The sequence below is a fragment of the Colius striatus genome, chromosome 24 (genome assembly GCF_028858725.1).
Source record: "Colius striatus isolate bColStr4 chromosome 24, bColStr4.1.hap1, whole genome shotgun sequence".
Classification (NCBI taxonomy): domain Eukaryota; kingdom Metazoa; phylum Chordata; class Aves; order Coliiformes; family Coliidae; genus Colius; species Colius striatus.
In genome coordinates this window covers 4092913-4109439 of record NC_084782.1, presented here as the reverse complement: position 1 = coordinate 4109439, position 16527 = coordinate 4092913, and the positions used below count along the sequence as shown (strand labels likewise).

General features: G+C 42.2%; 1 protein-coding gene across 5 annotated transcripts in view; it reads left to right on the top strand.

The window, feature by feature from the left end:
- AGO3 (argonaute RISC catalytic component 3) overlaps positions 1 to 16527 on the top strand; it is a 38054-nt gene that overhangs the window by 11807 nt on the left and 9720 nt on the right. For 4 of the 5 annotated variants that reach the window (XR_009820369.1, XR_009820367.1, XR_009820368.1 and 1 more), the window contains exons 3-19: positions 59 to 179; positions 713 to 921; positions 2125 to 2261; positions 4798 to 4932; positions 7098 to 7185; positions 7332 to 7479; positions 7759 to 7878; positions 8893 to 9015; positions 9225 to 9358; positions 10277 to 10461; positions 11139 to 11298; positions 11720 to 11810; positions 11927 to 12121; positions 12455 to 12589; positions 13182 to 13283; positions 13875 to 14074; positions 15253 to 15422. Coding sequence is in view for 1 of the 5 variants with exons in the window: in XM_062014721.1 (XP_061870705.1) it covers positions 59 to 179; positions 713 to 921; positions 2125 to 2261; positions 4798 to 4932; positions 7098 to 7185; positions 7332 to 7479; positions 7759 to 7878; positions 8893 to 9015; positions 9225 to 9358; positions 10277 to 10461; positions 11139 to 11298; positions 11720 to 11810; positions 11927 to 12121; positions 12455 to 12589; positions 13182 to 13283; positions 13875 to 14074; positions 15253 to 15361 (2392 nt within the window). In the remaining 4 variants the exon portion in view is untranslated. Of the gene's footprint in view, positions 1 to 58; positions 180 to 712; positions 922 to 2124; positions 2262 to 4797; positions 4933 to 7097; positions 7186 to 7331; positions 7480 to 7758; positions 7879 to 8892; positions 9016 to 9224; positions 9359 to 10276; positions 10462 to 11138; positions 11299 to 11719; positions 11811 to 11926; positions 12122 to 12454; positions 12590 to 13181; positions 13284 to 13874; positions 14075 to 15252; positions 16524 to 16527 lie in introns of those variants that run through there. The other variant, XM_062014721.1, reaches the window with a different exon arrangement.

The window sequence follows — 16527 nt, the reverse complement described above, 5'->3', positions numbered from 1 at the left end:
CAGTTCCAGTCTGATACTTCTTTGAAAACATCTTCAATGTAAATATCAACTTTTCTAGGGAGGTGGTGGACTCAATGGTGCAGCATTTTAAAGTGACAATATTTGGGGACCGTAGACCGGTTTATGATGGGAAAAGAAGCCTCTATACAGCCAATCCGCTTCCTGTGGCCACTACTGGGGTAAGACAATGGAGGGGTGCTGGAATGGTGCATGTAACAGCTTCATAGGAAAGGAAATGAAACAAACCCAGCTTCTGACATTGCTGAGTTCAGAAAAACTAGAAATAAAGTACTTGTACTGTAACAGAGCTTTTCTGCAAACTCCACTGTATGTGAACATACATGTAATAGCTGAGTTCAGAACCTCTCCTAGAACTCAGCAGCTTCTTTCTACAGCCAAATCTTTTAAATACTCAACTTCACAGACTGTAATGCATACCCTAATGAAGTTCTATTAACAAAATCAAACCATACTTTCTCTGGAATGAAGAGTTTTCTGATTCAAGGTGACAATAAGTTACATGATCCTCTTCTGCTTGGTGAGAACCCAGTTCTCTTTATCTTGTTCTTTTGATAATGTACTTTTATCATATCTACTCTGCCCTTAGTATCTGAGTTTTTGAATGTCTGGCCCAGTTGTGGGAAGGAGCTGAAACTCAAGGTTACCAGACCTGAGATAAAACAGCTGCTTTTTCTTTTCCTCCTGCATGCAGGTGGATTTGGATGTGACATTGCCAGGAGAAGGTGGAAAAGATCGTCCCTTCAAAGTGTCAATAAAGTTTGTTTCTCGGGTGAGCTGGCACTTGCTGCATGAAGTTTTGACAGGAAGAACTTTGCCTGAGCCTCTGGAACTAGACAAACCTATCAGCACTAACCCTGTTCATGCTGTCGATGTGGTGCTACGACACCTACCCTCCATGAAGTAGGTTCACTGTCTTCCTGCAGTCTGTCTTTACCTCAAGTATTCCCCACTGGGAGACCTTCATCCCTGTTTCTTCACAGGTGAAAAGAAAAATGATCATTCCCCTTATGCAGCACAGCTGGTTAGCTCAACTGGGGAGACTGAAGCTAATTATCTAGCAGTGTGTATTTCTGTAGACATTTAAACTCCAGAGCAGGTGATGTATTTGCTGAAAGGACTGAGAATCAGGAGACTTAAAATAGGCCTTAATTGAAGTACTGAGAGATGGCAGTATGCTGCAGCACTGCTTTCATGTTTTCTGCTCAAGTTGAGCTCAGTATCATGCACTTGGTGACAGTGACTGTCTAAAAGCATGAATCTTTTTAATTCATTGATGTTCCCCTCAATGGTGCATGCTTCTCATGCTTGAAATGCACAGTTGGGACTAAATACCTATCCTAACAGTCTCTGTTATATCTGAACCCTAAAACATTATAGAAGACCAAGTTAATTTTGCTTTATTTGGTCAATGAAAGTTACTTTTAAAGTTTGATTGCTGGCCTTAGACAGTAGCATGGCTTTCACTGGTGTTTTCCTTGAGTGTAACTGACTCTTAAATAAATGACTTGTGGTTTTATGGAAGCCAGTGTTCCTCAGCTGCCCAGATCCTAAGGAAACATGAAAGATGTTAACCTCCCTACTAATGTCTCTCTTACAAATGTCAGGAGGCCTGGAGGTTCATGAGCAGTTGATTTATACCTAAGAAAGAGACATTAGTTTCTCTAGTTCTTTGTTTCCACCACAGCCATCACTTCTCCAAGTTCATTGTATTGAAATGTTCCCTAGTAAAACAAACAAAATGATACTTGAGGGTCAGTCCAGTATATACAATGCTGTTGTACAGAATCTGCTCTAATGGAGATTATACTTTCTGGAAGATCAGAATGGGTAAGCTGACTTATTTCTTGACTTGTAAAACCTGAAAGTGGTTGTGCATTGCTAAAACTGGTGAATGTTCTGTCTAAATGTAAAAACACTGCAATGGGAACAGGAGCAGTTAGAGTGTGTTGTTTCAACTTGGTTCTGGTGCACAGAATTCCAAAAAATGATGATAATGCTGTGTGTTATAATCTTTGTTATAAGTGTGGGGTTGTTTTAAATTGGAAAGCAATATTATCTATTCAGAAAGCAATAGCATAAACATGTGGTCATCCTGTTCACCAGGTATACCCCTGTGGGCCGCTCCTTTTTCTCTGCTCCAGAAGGCTATGATCACCCCTTGGGTGGGGGTAGGGAGGTCTGGTTTGGATTCCATCAGTCTGTTCGGCCTGCCATGTGGAAGATGATGCTCAATATTGATGGTAAGTTGAGATTTGGGGTTAAGAATAAAGATAATGGATATACCTCTAAGAAGAAAAATGACCTTGCTGTTGTTTCATATTTCCTGAGCTTGGGGCAACACGCTTCTGTGTGGTGATGACTTTTGGTGCCATCTGTGCAGAGGGATTTAGTAACCAGAAACCATCATCTACGCTGATTTCTTAATTAATTTTGTAAATAATAAAGCATTAAAGTAACTTGGGGTATTTTGCTAGAATTTCTGTCAGAAGGAAGCTTCCATCCTTCAGTTGAGTTATGTGTGCACAAAGGGTTTTCACCAGAAAAATACTTGCATCTCATAGCTCAGTTTGAAGATTTAGTAGTTGTGTCTTGTAATATGAAACACAGCATTAGCTGTGCAGTCAGCCTACTGCAGAAGTTGCAGTGGTAGTAGTAGAGTGAGACTGTTAATAATGAAGTGTATGTATGCACACATTGGCTTCCTGTTCAGACCAGGCATATGCAGCAAAGGCTACCTAGGAATCCAAGTCTTTTCTCTGGATTTGTCATGTTTCAGCAGAAATTTACCTGCCATGTTGAAAAAAAAAATCAAATTCCTATATAGGAAGGAAGAACTTAACATTACTTGTTTTCCTGCTTCAGTGTCTGTATTGGTACGTCCTTAGTAATACAGGCAGATTGCTTGAGACTTGTCTCCGTGCAGCTGGCATGGTAGGTGTTGTTCAGTACTTCCAAGGAAACTGGGAATGTATCACCAACACTTTTGTGAATGGGGCTAATTAAGATGGGCTTTCTTATGCAAAATCCAACCTGCTTTGCAGCACTTAAATGCATTCATCTGGGACTTAATATGAGATCGACTGGTGCATGTGTCAGGCTCCTTGGTGCTGTGAGCACTCTGAGTCTATTTAGTTGCTAAACCTCTATTGAGAAATGTCAGTGAGATGCAGGTGCTGCCGAAAGTTTCTCTAGTTCACATTCAGTTCTCCCTGTCTTTGAAAGGCTTTATAAACCCAAGGAAAATACCCTGTACTGGGTTAAGCACTCAAAGTCAGGTTGTGCTAAGCATCTGTCCTGGAGCATGATAAAATATTGCAGATGATTCCGAGCTTTCACGATGGAAATGTGCAAGTTGCTGTGTTCTGGTTTACCTAAATAGTGGATGATGCTCATTTGACTTCAGATGAGCCTATTGCTATAAAATTACCTTTCAAACAGCAGCCATGGTATAGCTGTTGTTTGAAGAATGTATGTAAAAATCATTCCAGTCTGAGAAATAGTCTTTACTGGTACCTGTGTGCTAGGTACTGAGAGCTATAGTTCAGATAGGACAAGAGGATTAATTTGCACCGGTTTAGGATGTACTCTTTATTTGTGTGTGTGCTCTTGCTTTCTGAGAAGCAAGTTTGTCTTGTCAGCATTAGAAAGTGCAGCAGTCACTCTTGCTGTAGAAGTTTTGCAATGCTTTCTGTGAATGAGAAGGTTAAGAACTGTGTAAACCGTGGTTTACAGAGCAATCGCCTCGTCATGGTTTGAGGTTGCAAAGGCTACGTCACATCCCACCATTTAATTCTGTTCTGCTTGTTCAACTCACCGTGAGGCTTTCTGCAAAAAAAGATCTGTTTCTCTGTCGCTTGTGTTGCTGTGGGAGACAAAGCAGAGGCTGCCAGTGGCTGGGGTGGAAAAGCCACTTGTGTTCATTCAGCAACTGACATCCGGAGGCGTTGGCCAGAGCGCGCCATGTGCAGTTGGCAGCTCACTCCACTGACACACCTCTGAAGAATGTTTCATGGTGTTAGCACAGAGACACGGTGGTTTTGGTACATGAGATCTGGAAAGCTGATAAAATGCTTGTCCAGTGTTTCTTTTCTGCTGTTGCTCTTTCAGGGATTATGTGTAGGGAGTAGTTCTGCTTGTGGTTGAGCTCTGTCTGGTGCCACCTCACCTCTCTTTCTAACATATTGTTCCAATCACTTAGAACTTTGTCAAGCAGATTGTTTGTAGACTTCCCTCTGTGGAGTGAGTCAACTGTTGTATCTAAAACCAATGTATTGTCACTTGATGTGATGGTGTCATTGGTATTCAGGTAAGAGATTTTGGTAGATCGAAATGGCACTTGTGTTCCTGCCAAACATCGCTTCAGTAATGGAGCAGATCTTACCATTGACAGGTTATAGTGCATATTGAGTAATCTCAGCTTTTCATCTCAGCAAGTGTTCGGTAGAGAGATATTAATACTTCCTTTGCTTGCAGCTCCTCACTGAGTCAAAAGAGAACATCCCTTGGGTGCATTGCCACTCTCTAGAAATAAATGTTATCTGGGGAAAAAACCTTTCCAAAACCTTCATATGCAACATAGTTGCAGGATGACTGTGCTGGAGCCTGGTGTGTCACTGTGGCTTTTGTATACTTAGTGGTAGCAAGGCTTGCTGATCTGTTTATAAAAACCTGCTGCACATCTCCTTGAGGGTTATGTGAAGTGTTAAATCCATTTATATGCTGCTTCACAACATTCAGACTCGGGATTTTTTACACTTCATATTTTCCTCTTTTTAGTTTCTGCCACTGCCTTCTACAAAGCACAACCTGTGATTCAGTTTATGTGTGAAGTTCTTGACATTCATAATATTGATGAACAACCAAGACCTCTGACTGATTCTCATCGGGTAAAATTCACCAAAGAGATAAAGGGTGAGTAGAAATGTGCCTGTTTTGTCCCAGGTAGCACAATCAAGCTAATTCTAAGGGACTTGTTTTACAAAGCTCCTCGTTAGGAAGGGCCCTGGGGCTGCCAAGGGAATTGTGCCCTGTTTGCAGTTCTAGTCCTGAAAGAAATGATCAGCTCTACAGAAATGAAAGGTGAAAAATGAGGTATGTTCTTAAAGAGGGAAAGAGAAAGTGTGTTGTTTATTGCCTGGGCAGAGGTAAGTGGCTCTTGCCTTGCTGGATGGATAACCTTTTATAAGCAGGAGGCATAGAGGCCGTAGTGGTATTGTGCTGTAGGTCTCCTGCTGTTTAAATGCTGAGGCAAAGGGAAAATTGATTTCAAAGCTAACATCATTGATTCTTTGGAAGTGTGCTGTTGCAATGACTTCTAAGAACTGATTGCCTGATGGAAAAACAAGTACCACTTGCTAACTTGCAGCTTAAGGCCAAATTCTATTCCAGAAGAATTACTTAAGCTGCTGGTTTGAGTAGTTTCACTCCATATATGCATCTTTGCTTTGTGTTTTCCCATATCCTCTCATTCCAGTGTAATTTGCAGAGAGAGAAGAGCTCAGCTCCTCAAAGCTCTGCTCTTAAGCACTTGTGTTACTTGATACAAGCTTAGACTGTACTGGAATACTGAACAGCAAAAAAAATCTGAGCAATAGCCATTAACTGATGTGTTCATAGAAAAATCATTAGTGGAAAAACAAATCCTTGAAGGAATTACTTTGCAGTAGTCCTAACATGCCTTCTTTTCACACCTACCTGTCTGTTTTCATTCTGGAAGAGAAGTCACTGGAGAAGGAGAAGCTGTCTCTACTTGCTCTTGGATGCCTCAGACACTTCCTTACCATAGTCAGACAATATTGAAGGGTTACCTTTGCTGTCACTATTTATTTTTCCTACTATAGTATGTAGGAACTCCAGCCAAGACGTTGTGATCACATATAGTGAAGCAAACCCTGCACTAAGGAATTGGCAGCCTGTGAGCAGCTCTGTGGGAGGGTAGTGCCTTCTGTAGTGTCACTGCAGATTAATGACAAAGCAATGAATGGGTTCCAGATATCTGTGTATTCACAGGCCACAGTGCTTCATGGTTTCTTTTATGTATTTTCTCTTCATGCTATGTCAAGGCAGGGGTAGTTTATTTTTGGTTATGCCATCAGTTAAGTACTGCTGGTGTGAAAGTTGCAGTTGGTGGTGACAGAAATCAGTGAAGATGGTTGTTTGGGATGTCTCTGTCCCTAGTAAACTAAACACAGTTCCTGCTATCTGGTACTTAGGGTCCTGATTTGATATGAGGTATTCAATCTGTGGTCTGCAATCCAAACAAGCCTCAGCAGGAAAAATCATCCAACTGCTTTCTCAAAAGCCTTTACCAGTAGAGTGAATCTTCTGGCTAACAAGGCTCTGTTTTCAACTTCCTCCTCTTGCAGGGGTTAGGGAAAGACATAACAGTGTGCCAAAGCTATGCAGCACTCGTGTGATAAGCCCAGTACATCCAGCAGATGTTGTCTGCTCTCTGTGTACAGTACAGTGTGCACACAGTTAATAGAAACAGCCCCTGAAAGCCTCTTGAAGCTGCCATTGTTGCCATCACTGTTATCGTGGGTAGTCGAGGCCAATGAGCCTCTGGTGTGTAGGCTGGGTGCTTTTAGACAAGATCTTCAGCTGCTCAAAACCTAAACTTGGCTGGTGAGATTAAAGAAAATTACAGACTGAATGTGGGCACACAGCTGAGGGGAAAAATGAACAGTGAGATAGAAGTCTAGTCTTGCCCTTTTAATTTCAGTTACATGGAACTGCTGGTTTGAAGAGGTGTGCAGATGAGAACAAAAGGATCCAGTGAAAACAGCCGTCTGTCTGAGATTAGTCACAGGCCTGTTAAACTGCTGCAAGAAATCCAGATGGCATTTAACATTAAATATTATACATTAAGATGTGCTTGTGAGGATAATACCTGGTTAGTCAGAAATCAAATCATCACGAAAGCAAAAAGCCGAGAGAATGAGAATTTCTTCTGTTGTGCCGTTTGACGTTGACCATCAAAGCTGTCGGATTAGAACGTGTTCTGTTGCAAGAAACTTGGTCTCCTGTGCAAATTTTTGTGTAGTTATGACATCAGGGCTTTTGGTACTTCTGTGCAGGTCTAAAGGTAGAAGTGACTCACTGCGGAACGATGAGAAGGAAATACCGTGTCTGTAATGTAACAAGAAGGCCTGCGAGTCATCAAACGTAAGATGCCTCTTGTCAGAGCATTCAATGTGTGGTAGTTTAACACTGAATATGTAACAGGACCTAACATTTTACTGGTTTGGGGAAGGTTGATACTTGTCAACTAAGATTTCTCTACATTTTATTAAACATCCACATGTTTTCAGCTTTCCTTTACAGTTAGAAAATGGCCAGACTGTGGAGAGAACAGTAGCACAGTATTTCAGAGAGAAATACAACCTCCAGCTGAAATACCCTCATCTTCCTTGCCTGCAAGTGGGACAAGAACAGAAACACACCTACCTGCCTTTAGAAGTAATGAACTTGTTCTGATAAGTCAGCTTGGTATTGGTAGACTGCATGATTTTGCAAACTGTGAAGCAGCAACAGGCTTTGCAGTACAAGCATGTTTACATCTTGTTTGTTCCTTCACTGAAGACTGTTTTAAAAGTGCTTTAAAGCTTAGAACTATGAGAAGGAATTTGCAATTACTTAAACACATAATAGGGGGTGTTTTATAGTGCCTGTGTGGTATGTTGGGATCTGTTTCTAGGTGCTCCTGCTGTGTATTGAGGCTTCTGACTTTCCTTTAAGGTCTGTAACATCGTAGCTGGGCAGCGCTGCATCAAGAAGCTGACAGACAATCAGACATCAACTATGATAAAGGCCACAGCGAGATCTGCTCCAGATAGACAAGAGGAAATCAGCAGATTGGTTAGTTCTGTAATTTTAGCTTGGTGTGATTCTGTTCACTAAGTGACACTGGACTAGATTAATGCAAAACTTCTTAGATGACCAGTCGAGTTGTTCCATTCCTTCCTTCTAGCCCTGTAAGATTTTAACTGCTTTTTAAGAGGGTTTATTTTATTGCTGGCAGCAATAGCATGAGGCCAGCAGTGTGGGCTCTTGTGTTATCATCTTCACAAGTGCTTCCAAGTCAGTGTTGGAACTACTCAGGACTAACAACTGAGTTTTTGCTGCTTTACCTCCTCAGGGATTTTAAACAACTTTGTGAAATGAACTTGGGTTTTAGTACCCAAACTCATGACAGGAAAATTGTGTTCTAAGTACTTCTCTGATTCCTTTTGATATTTCAACACCAGACCTCTTCTTTGTCCAGGATCATACATGCAATTTTAACAGAGTAGAAGAGTGATTCTAGGTGTCCTGAACCTCAGTCTTGCATTTGAGATGTTTGACTGCTTTATTAGTACACACGAAATGACTTCACCTCATAACTTCAGGATCTTTACTTGGTGCTGAATGCAGACACTCTAAACATCAGGAGGGGATTTTTTTTCTAACTTAAAATATTGTAAACCTTGAATATTTTTGATTGAATACTCTTACAAACAGACAGCTGTTACTTGAAGGACTCTGGGTTTTAAGCTGACAACGTAACCAAAATGTTTCCATTAAAACAAAGCTCTTCTGGAAAATGCAGAAGACAGGAATGTGCAGTAATCAAATGAATTAATTTATTTAATCTTGGGTTTGTTAGATCAAAAAGCATACTTTGGAGACATCCTGTGAGTAAACAAAATGCTTTTGAATGAGCACTAAGGGAACAACCCCCCCTTCATCCAATATATCTCATGGTATTGCTCATTTTCACGGGCCAGTTAAATCCGAGGGGAGGGGAATGGTGGTAAAACCCTTCTGCAGCATTCCTGTTAATCTCTTGCTTGTTCTATGAATTGCAATGACATGGAAAAAGTTTTCTTGTAGGTGAGAAGTGCAAATTACGATGCAGACCCGTTTGTCCAAGAGTTCCAGTTCAAGGTCCGGGATGAGATGGCCCACGTGACGGGCCGTGTGCTCCCAGCTCCCATGTTGCAGTACGGAGGACGGGTGAGGTTTTGCTGCTTCTTTGGTTTAAACCTGTTTTAAAGAGTGATTTCACAGGCACATGGACTGTTTTAGTCAGTTCTCAGTTGCACTGTGCAATAGAGAAATCAGAGTTTGAATGGTGAATGTTTTGTTTACCCTACAACTGAGGAGAGCAGAGACTTTTGTTTCTCCTTCAGCCACTTGAATGTGTTTTGCTTTTGTTTCCACAGAATCGAACAGTGGCAACCCCAAGCCATGGGGTTTGGGACATGAGAGGGAAGCAGTTCCACACTGGTGTTGAGATCAAAATGTGGGCTATAGCATGCTTTGCAACACAGAGACAGTGCAGAGAAGAAATACTGAAGTAAGGCATGTCATGGTTCAGGCTTTGGACTGTTCTCTTAATGAAGCCATCTTAGTGAAAAGAGGAATATAGGACTTCTAATGAGTGTTTTTTCCTGGTGTCATGGTTTAAGCCCAGCCAGCAGCTAAGCACCACAGAGCTGCTGCCTGCTGGGAGGGGAAGAGAGTCAGGGAAAAATAAGTAAACTCATGGGTTGAGATAAGAACAGTTTAATAACTAAAATGACAAAAAAAACCCCAACAATAATAACATATAACAATAACTTTTAATGAAAAATAGTATAACTAAATGAGAAATAAAAGACAAATGATGCACAATGCCATTGCTTCCCACACCTTGACCAAGGCTTGAGCTGTGATCCACTCCTCCCCACCAACTCAGTTTCTATACTGGGCATGACATCCTGTGGTGTGGAATGGTGCTTTGGCTGGTTTGGGTCAGCTGTTCTGGCCATGATTCCTCCCAGCTTCTTGTGCAAATAACTTGCCAGCAGAGTCTGGGCAACTGAAAAATCCTCAACTTAAAATAAAGTGCTACTTAGCAACAACTCACACATCAGTGTGTTATCAACATTATTCTCTCCCTAAATCCAAAACACAGCCCTGTATCAGCTACTAAGGAGAAAATTCACTCCATCCCAGCCAAAACCAGGACACCTGGTTTTAATGATCTAAGGTGCTAGGGAGAGAACCCAAGCTGGTTTGCTTCCTTGCTGGAAGCTGAAGTCTGGTTTTCCCCTTTCTGGCCTATGGTGTTTCCAAGCTGGCCAGCCTCCACGTAGCCAATGTTTTTAAGATGCTGCTTTAAAAGCTGTTTGACTTAATCATCCTGTAAGCCACACAATAGTTTTGTCCCTTTCTGCTTTGGTTGTTGTGTGCTGTTGCTACTGTGAGAATTCAAAGCACTTCTCACCTTTAGGGGTTTCACGGACCAGCTGCGCAAGATCTCCAAGGACGCCGGGATGCCCATCCAAGGCCAGCCCTGCTTCTGCAAATATGCCCAGGGTGCAGACAGTGTGGAGCCCATGTTTCGACACCTCAAGAACACTTATTCAGGGCTTCAGCTCATCATTGTCATCCTGCCAGGGAAAACACCGGTGTATGGTAAGGGAATGCCTCTGTCTTTACTTGTTTGTTCAAGTATTGTTCACACAGTCACAGAATGGTGGGGGCTGGAAGGGCCCTGCAGAGCTGCTCCAGTCCAACCCCCTCCTAAAGCAGGTTCCCCTGGCTCAGGGGGCACAGGAACATGTCCAGGTGTGTTTGGAAACCTCCTGAGAAGTGGCCTCCACACCCTCCCTGGGCAGCCTGGGCCAGGGCTCCCTCACCCTTACAGTTAAATAGTTCTTCCTTGTGTTTAAGTGGAGCCTTTAGTGTTCCAGCTCATGTCCATTACCCCTTGTCCTGTCACTGGAGACAACAAAAAAGTGTTGCTGCTCCATCTTCTTGACAAACACCTTCTAAAAACTTGTGTTGCTGAGATCCCCCCTCAGCCTTCTCTTCTCCAGGCTGAACAGCCCCATGTCCCACAGCCTTTCCTCATGAGATGCTCCAGCCCCCTCAGCATCTTGGGAGCCCTGAGGAAAAATTGTGAGAAAGCTGCTGCCCAACATGTTAGAAAATCCTTCAGGATCGTTCTTCAGACATTAAAAGCAGATATTTTGTGCCTGTTTTTGTGTCTAAGCATGCAGAGAAGTTGGAAGTTGTATTGCAGAGTTCTGTAAGTTTAAATTTCAGAACAGTGATTTCAAATGGACTCAGTTGTATCCTGATATTTGCAGCGGAGGTGAAGCGTGTGGGAGACACACTGTTAGGAATGGCCACACAGTGTGTTCAGGTCAAGAATGTCATTAAAACATCGCCACAGACCCTATCAAATCTGTGCCTGAAGATTAATGTTAAGCTGGGAGGAATCAATAACATCCTTGTACCTCATCAAAGGTAAGGCTCTTTGTGGAGACTGGTTTGGGTTTTGCTTTAACAGATGCGGTTATGTTTGCTCCTGAGCACCCAAAGTGTATATGTGGCCAGAAATATTCTTCTGTACGTGATATATGGGGTAGAATACAATTTCTCCTGGCATGGTCTCTGATTGTTGGCCACTGAGGACTTAAGCCAAGGGTCTTTTCCACCAGGACCATGCCCCAGTTAAATGCAGTGTGGTTGGAGTGACTGCTGTGGTGGTTTGGAAGTTAATGCCTTGTGCACAAAAGTTTCATTGTTTAGCTTTGGCCAGAGCACCTGATAAAGAAGTCTGCTCTGGGCAACTTAGCTGAAATAGAAACAGGCCCCCATCTTGAGCAATGACCTTGTGCCAACTGTTCACCTACAAGTGTGACTTAGCACTTTTTTCTTTTTGAAGACCTTCTGTGTTCCAGCAGCCAGTGATCTTTTTGGGAGCCGACGTCACTCACCCTCCTGCTGGAGATGGAAAGAAGCCTTCTATAGCTGCTGTAAGTTTTATTACATCAGCATTGTCTTTTCATCTTGGGTAAATGTCAGAATAGTAAATGCAACTCATGGACTCATTTGATCTCAAAGCCTTTCCTCCCATGATCTTGCCCTGCAGGTTGTAGGTAGTATGGATGCTCATCCAAGCCGGTACTGTGCCACAGTCAGAGTTCAGCGACCCCGGCAGGAGATCATCCAAGATTTAGCCTCCATGGTGAGAGAGCTTCTCATCCAGTTCTACAAGTCAACACGGTTCAAGCCCACACGGATCATCTTCTATAGAGATGGGGTCTCTGAAGGACAGTTTCGACAGGTTGGTTCATTTGCAGCTTTCTCAAAGGGCTGTTCATAACAACTGCAGGTCTCAGGTTTGCACAGCTGTGCTGCTTACATCAGGACACCACAACATAACTCAGGCTTTTAAGGAGAGGATTTCTTAAGTGTGTTGGGTAAGAAGAGTTGCAATTTCTTTCCTGCTTGGGAAGGAATCTTAACATTTGGGAAATGATGTATTGCTAAATACTTCCTAAGGTTACTAATTGCCTGGCAAAGTTGCACTTTGTATCAACTACAAACCATTTATTAGATGGTGTGGGTAGAATACAATGGAAGGAAAACCTAAACTATTCTGTTCTTGTGCTTGTAGGTTTTGTATTATGAACTGCTAGCCATCAGAGAAGCCTGCATCAGTCTGGAGAAAGATTACCAGCCTGGAATAACATATATTGTGGTGCAGAAACGACATCATACACGATTGTTCTGTGCTGACAGAACAGAAAGGGTAATCATTGCCCTCCCTCATGGTAGCCTGGTGTCAAAGCACTTGGTTGCTCTGTCAATCTGATTGTCTTTGCATTTGTGGAAAATGTTGAGTTGATAAGCACAAAATGTGGCCTCAGACTGAAAAATCATTGACCTGAAGTATGTATAAAACTAAAAAATCCCTTTTGGTGTGGTTTTATTTGATGGTGCAGGTTGCTACTAGTCCTGACAGTGAACTGCTGCTAATACATGACTAAGAGTTTACAGCAGTTGTCATGAAAGAAAATACAAAATGCTGTAACCCTTCTGTGTTCTTCTGAGCAAGTTGATCCAAACTCAAGCTGACAGTTCTAAATAGAAGTGTGAGTGCAGCTCTTCTGTCCTTGAGAGTTCTAAAGGCTGTAGGTGCAGGGTTGTGTCCTGAGATGATAGAAAGCCACACAGTGTCCTTGTCAGCCATCCCAGGCTGATCTATGAACACATTCTGAAACATACAGAGGCAGTTCATTCCCTGAAACCTTGCATGTGTTGAATAGAAACTTGTCTTTTAATTGCACTTGAGATGTATCAAGACTTGTTAGCTGCACTGTTTAACAGAACCTTCTTCGTAGGTTGGACGAAGCGGCAATATTCCAGCTGGAACAACTGTAGATACAGACATTACACATCCATATGAGTTTGATTTTTACCTCTGTAGCCATGCTGGAATACAGGTACGATGGTTTCTTTGAAAGTAAAGGTGAATTTAGAGACTTGTGTTTACATACAGTTACTCAGTAGGGAAATTTGAGCTCAGTTTTACCTGAGGTAACCCATTGGTGTAGGATTAACGGTGTTACTTGCTTAAGAGGTGGTCTCTGCTACTCCTTTAAAACTTGTATTGATGGTAAGTGATACTTTTTAAGGTTCATTTGATTTTGTTAAGTTCAGATACTAAGGAGTTAAATGCAGCAGTTATTTCTCTGGGAAATGTGTGGTGAGAAACAGTTTTAATTGAAGGCAGTTAAGAGGTGGTGTAGTCATGATTTAGTCATGCTGGGAGCAGTTCTTGATCGTTGAGGGTTACCTAGAAGGCATGTGGGGTTTTTTTCCTCCAAGCAAGAATAATTACAGTAATATAATCATGTACATTTTAGATTACTTATTCATCTTTAAACACATCCAGGGCTGACATAAGACTGCATTTTCCTTGGCTGCTGCTCTGTAGGTGTTCAGACCTGAAAGTCTGGCCCTTCCTGAACTTAAGATCTGACTTGGATTGTATGGAAAAGCAAATCAGTGAATCGCTGTTTCCTCCTCCTCAGGGTACCAGCCGTCCCTCACACTATCATGTTTTGTGGGATGATAACTGTTTTACTGCAGATGAACTTCAACTGCTGACTTACCAGCTCTGCCACACCTACGTGCGCTGCACACGATCGGTTTCTATACCTGCACCAGCGTATTACGCTCACCTGGTAGCATTCAGAGCACGATACCATCTTGTGGATAAAGAACATGACAGGTAAATGAAACCTGTGCTGAAGCTTTTGTCTCCTTTGGTCTGTGTTCCGTTGTCAGGCATAAAGCCATCTGACTGCAGATAATTGCTGCTCATTTCGCAGTTAATTTTTGTTACCTCTGGGATTAGTCTTAAGATAATTGTTCCTGACAGTTGCTGCTCAGCATCAGACAAGAGTGGGCTGGGGAATAACACTCAGATTCAAAGAATAAGTTTGCTTTACTGAAGTATTCTGTTATTACTTTGAGGTGGTCTGAGGAATCAAGCCACACATTTAGGTTTTTTGCTTCGGAAGTAGAGATGAATGAAGCAAATGTGAGTGCCTTCCACTTACCTAATGCTTCATTGTGCACCAAGTATTTTATAACCCTCAAGCCATCAGTAGTTTTCATAGAATCATTACAGTTGGAAAAGACCTTTAAGATAGAGTCCAACCACTAACCTCACACTGCCAGACCCATCTCTAAACTAAACTATATCCCCCAGCTATGGGTCTTTTGAATATCTCTATGGATGGGCACTCCCCCAGCTCCCTGGGCAGCCTGGCACCGGGGCTGACAACCCTCTTAAGGAAAAAGTTGTTCCTCAACTCCAATCTCAACCTCCCCTGGGGCAACTGGAGCTCATTTCCTCTTGTCCTGTCATTCATTACTGGGGAGAAGAGACCGAACCCCAGCTCACTGCTGCCTCCTGTGAGGGTGTTGCAGAATGCCCATGTCTCCTTTTAGCCTCCTCCAAACACCTCCATTCCCTCAGCTGCTTCTCATCACACTTGTGCTCCAGGCCCTTCCCCAGCTTTATTGCCCATCTCTGGACACGCTTCAGCCCCTCAGTGTCTTTCTTGTAGTGAGGGGTTCGGAACTGAACCCAGCCCTTGAGCTGCAGCCTCACCAGCATCAAGTAAAAGGGGACAATCACTTCCTTGACCCTGCTAGTCACACTATTTCTGATACAAGCCAGGATGCCATTTGCAACAGGCTTATCTTTAGATGAGCAAAATGAGCAGCTCTGGTAAAGGGGTTTGTCAAAAGCCTTGGTGAGTGACTAGACAAGTAGATTTTTCTCTGTTAGCATTGTCACGTTGCTCTCCTGAATGCTGAAGAGACATGAAGGCAGCTTTTTTATCTGAACTAATCAATCTGATTCATGGCCCTGCTTGTCTCTTTCCTGTTACCTTGCAGTGCTGAAGGAAGCCATGTTTCAGGGCAAAGCAATGGGAGAGATCCACAGGCCCTCGCGAAGGCTGTACAGATTCACCAAGACACCTTACGCACGATGTACTTCGCTTAAGTCAATAGAACAGGAGCATACTCACTGAAAGGAAGAACTGAGAAACTAAGCCACATACAATGTATGTTTCCAGTGGGGTTGGTTTATGGGGTGTGCCTCCCATCATGCTGAAGTTGACACTGTGCAGGGGCGAGAGGCTTAACCCTTAAATTGACACAAGGAAGATTGTTTACTTCATCGAGGAACACAGCACTATTATGCAATATGAAACCAGCCAACTGCTTTTTTGGCGCAGAAGCACCGCCATTATTATTATTATTATTATTATTTTTTGTTTCTCCTAGTTTAACCCTCTTCTGCCTTTACCTCAAGTTGCTCGGCAGCACAACTCTCTCTGCAAAAAAAATATTAATAATAATAAGTATATGGATAAGAACAACCCCAAAGCACCTTTCTAGGAACAACCACAGTGAGTGATTGGGAAAGTGTGCGAAAAACAAACAAACCCACCTCTAAATGTAAGGTTTTTACCCCACTGCATTGAGGAATCTTTCTCTCAGTGTTGCCATCAAGCATTGGGATGGGAACATATCCAAGTGCATTTGAGTGCTAGAAAAAATGGAGGGGGAGAGAAAGGTTTTTCTGCACACTAATCCAATAATCTGAACATAATTTAGCCAACTGCTGCCTTTGTGTCTTTCTTCACAGCTTTGGAGTTCTCAGCTCCAATAGTTCCCTGTTAAAAAGTAAAGAAGCTAGTTGGTGTTACGTGCAGGCAGTAGTGATCCAAACTCTTCTTGCTCCCTGGTGAATTTACTAAAGCTGCTGTTTTACCTAGTCCAAAAGTTTCAATTATTTTCTTATCTGGCAAGTCAAATAATGTTGAAGCTTCACATGAGATCAGGTGTCCCAGGTTTTATGGGATTACATATAGTAACCACCAGAACTGAAACTTTAGAGCTAAGGTCTTCTTGGAAACAAAAAAAAAAGAGAAAAATGCTAGTTTACTTGCTGCCTCTCACACCTTAATGTGATTTCATGTGTATGTGTTGTTGAAGTTTAGCTTCCTTTTGTTTCTTTTATATTTATTAGAGTAATAATAATGCTTTAATTTAATTATTACAGAACATATGGTCAACAGCAACTTTTTATTTTTTAGAAATGTAATCGTGTTTATTTTTAAACAAACAAACAAAAAAAAGAACTGACAACTTGTTTTTGCTATC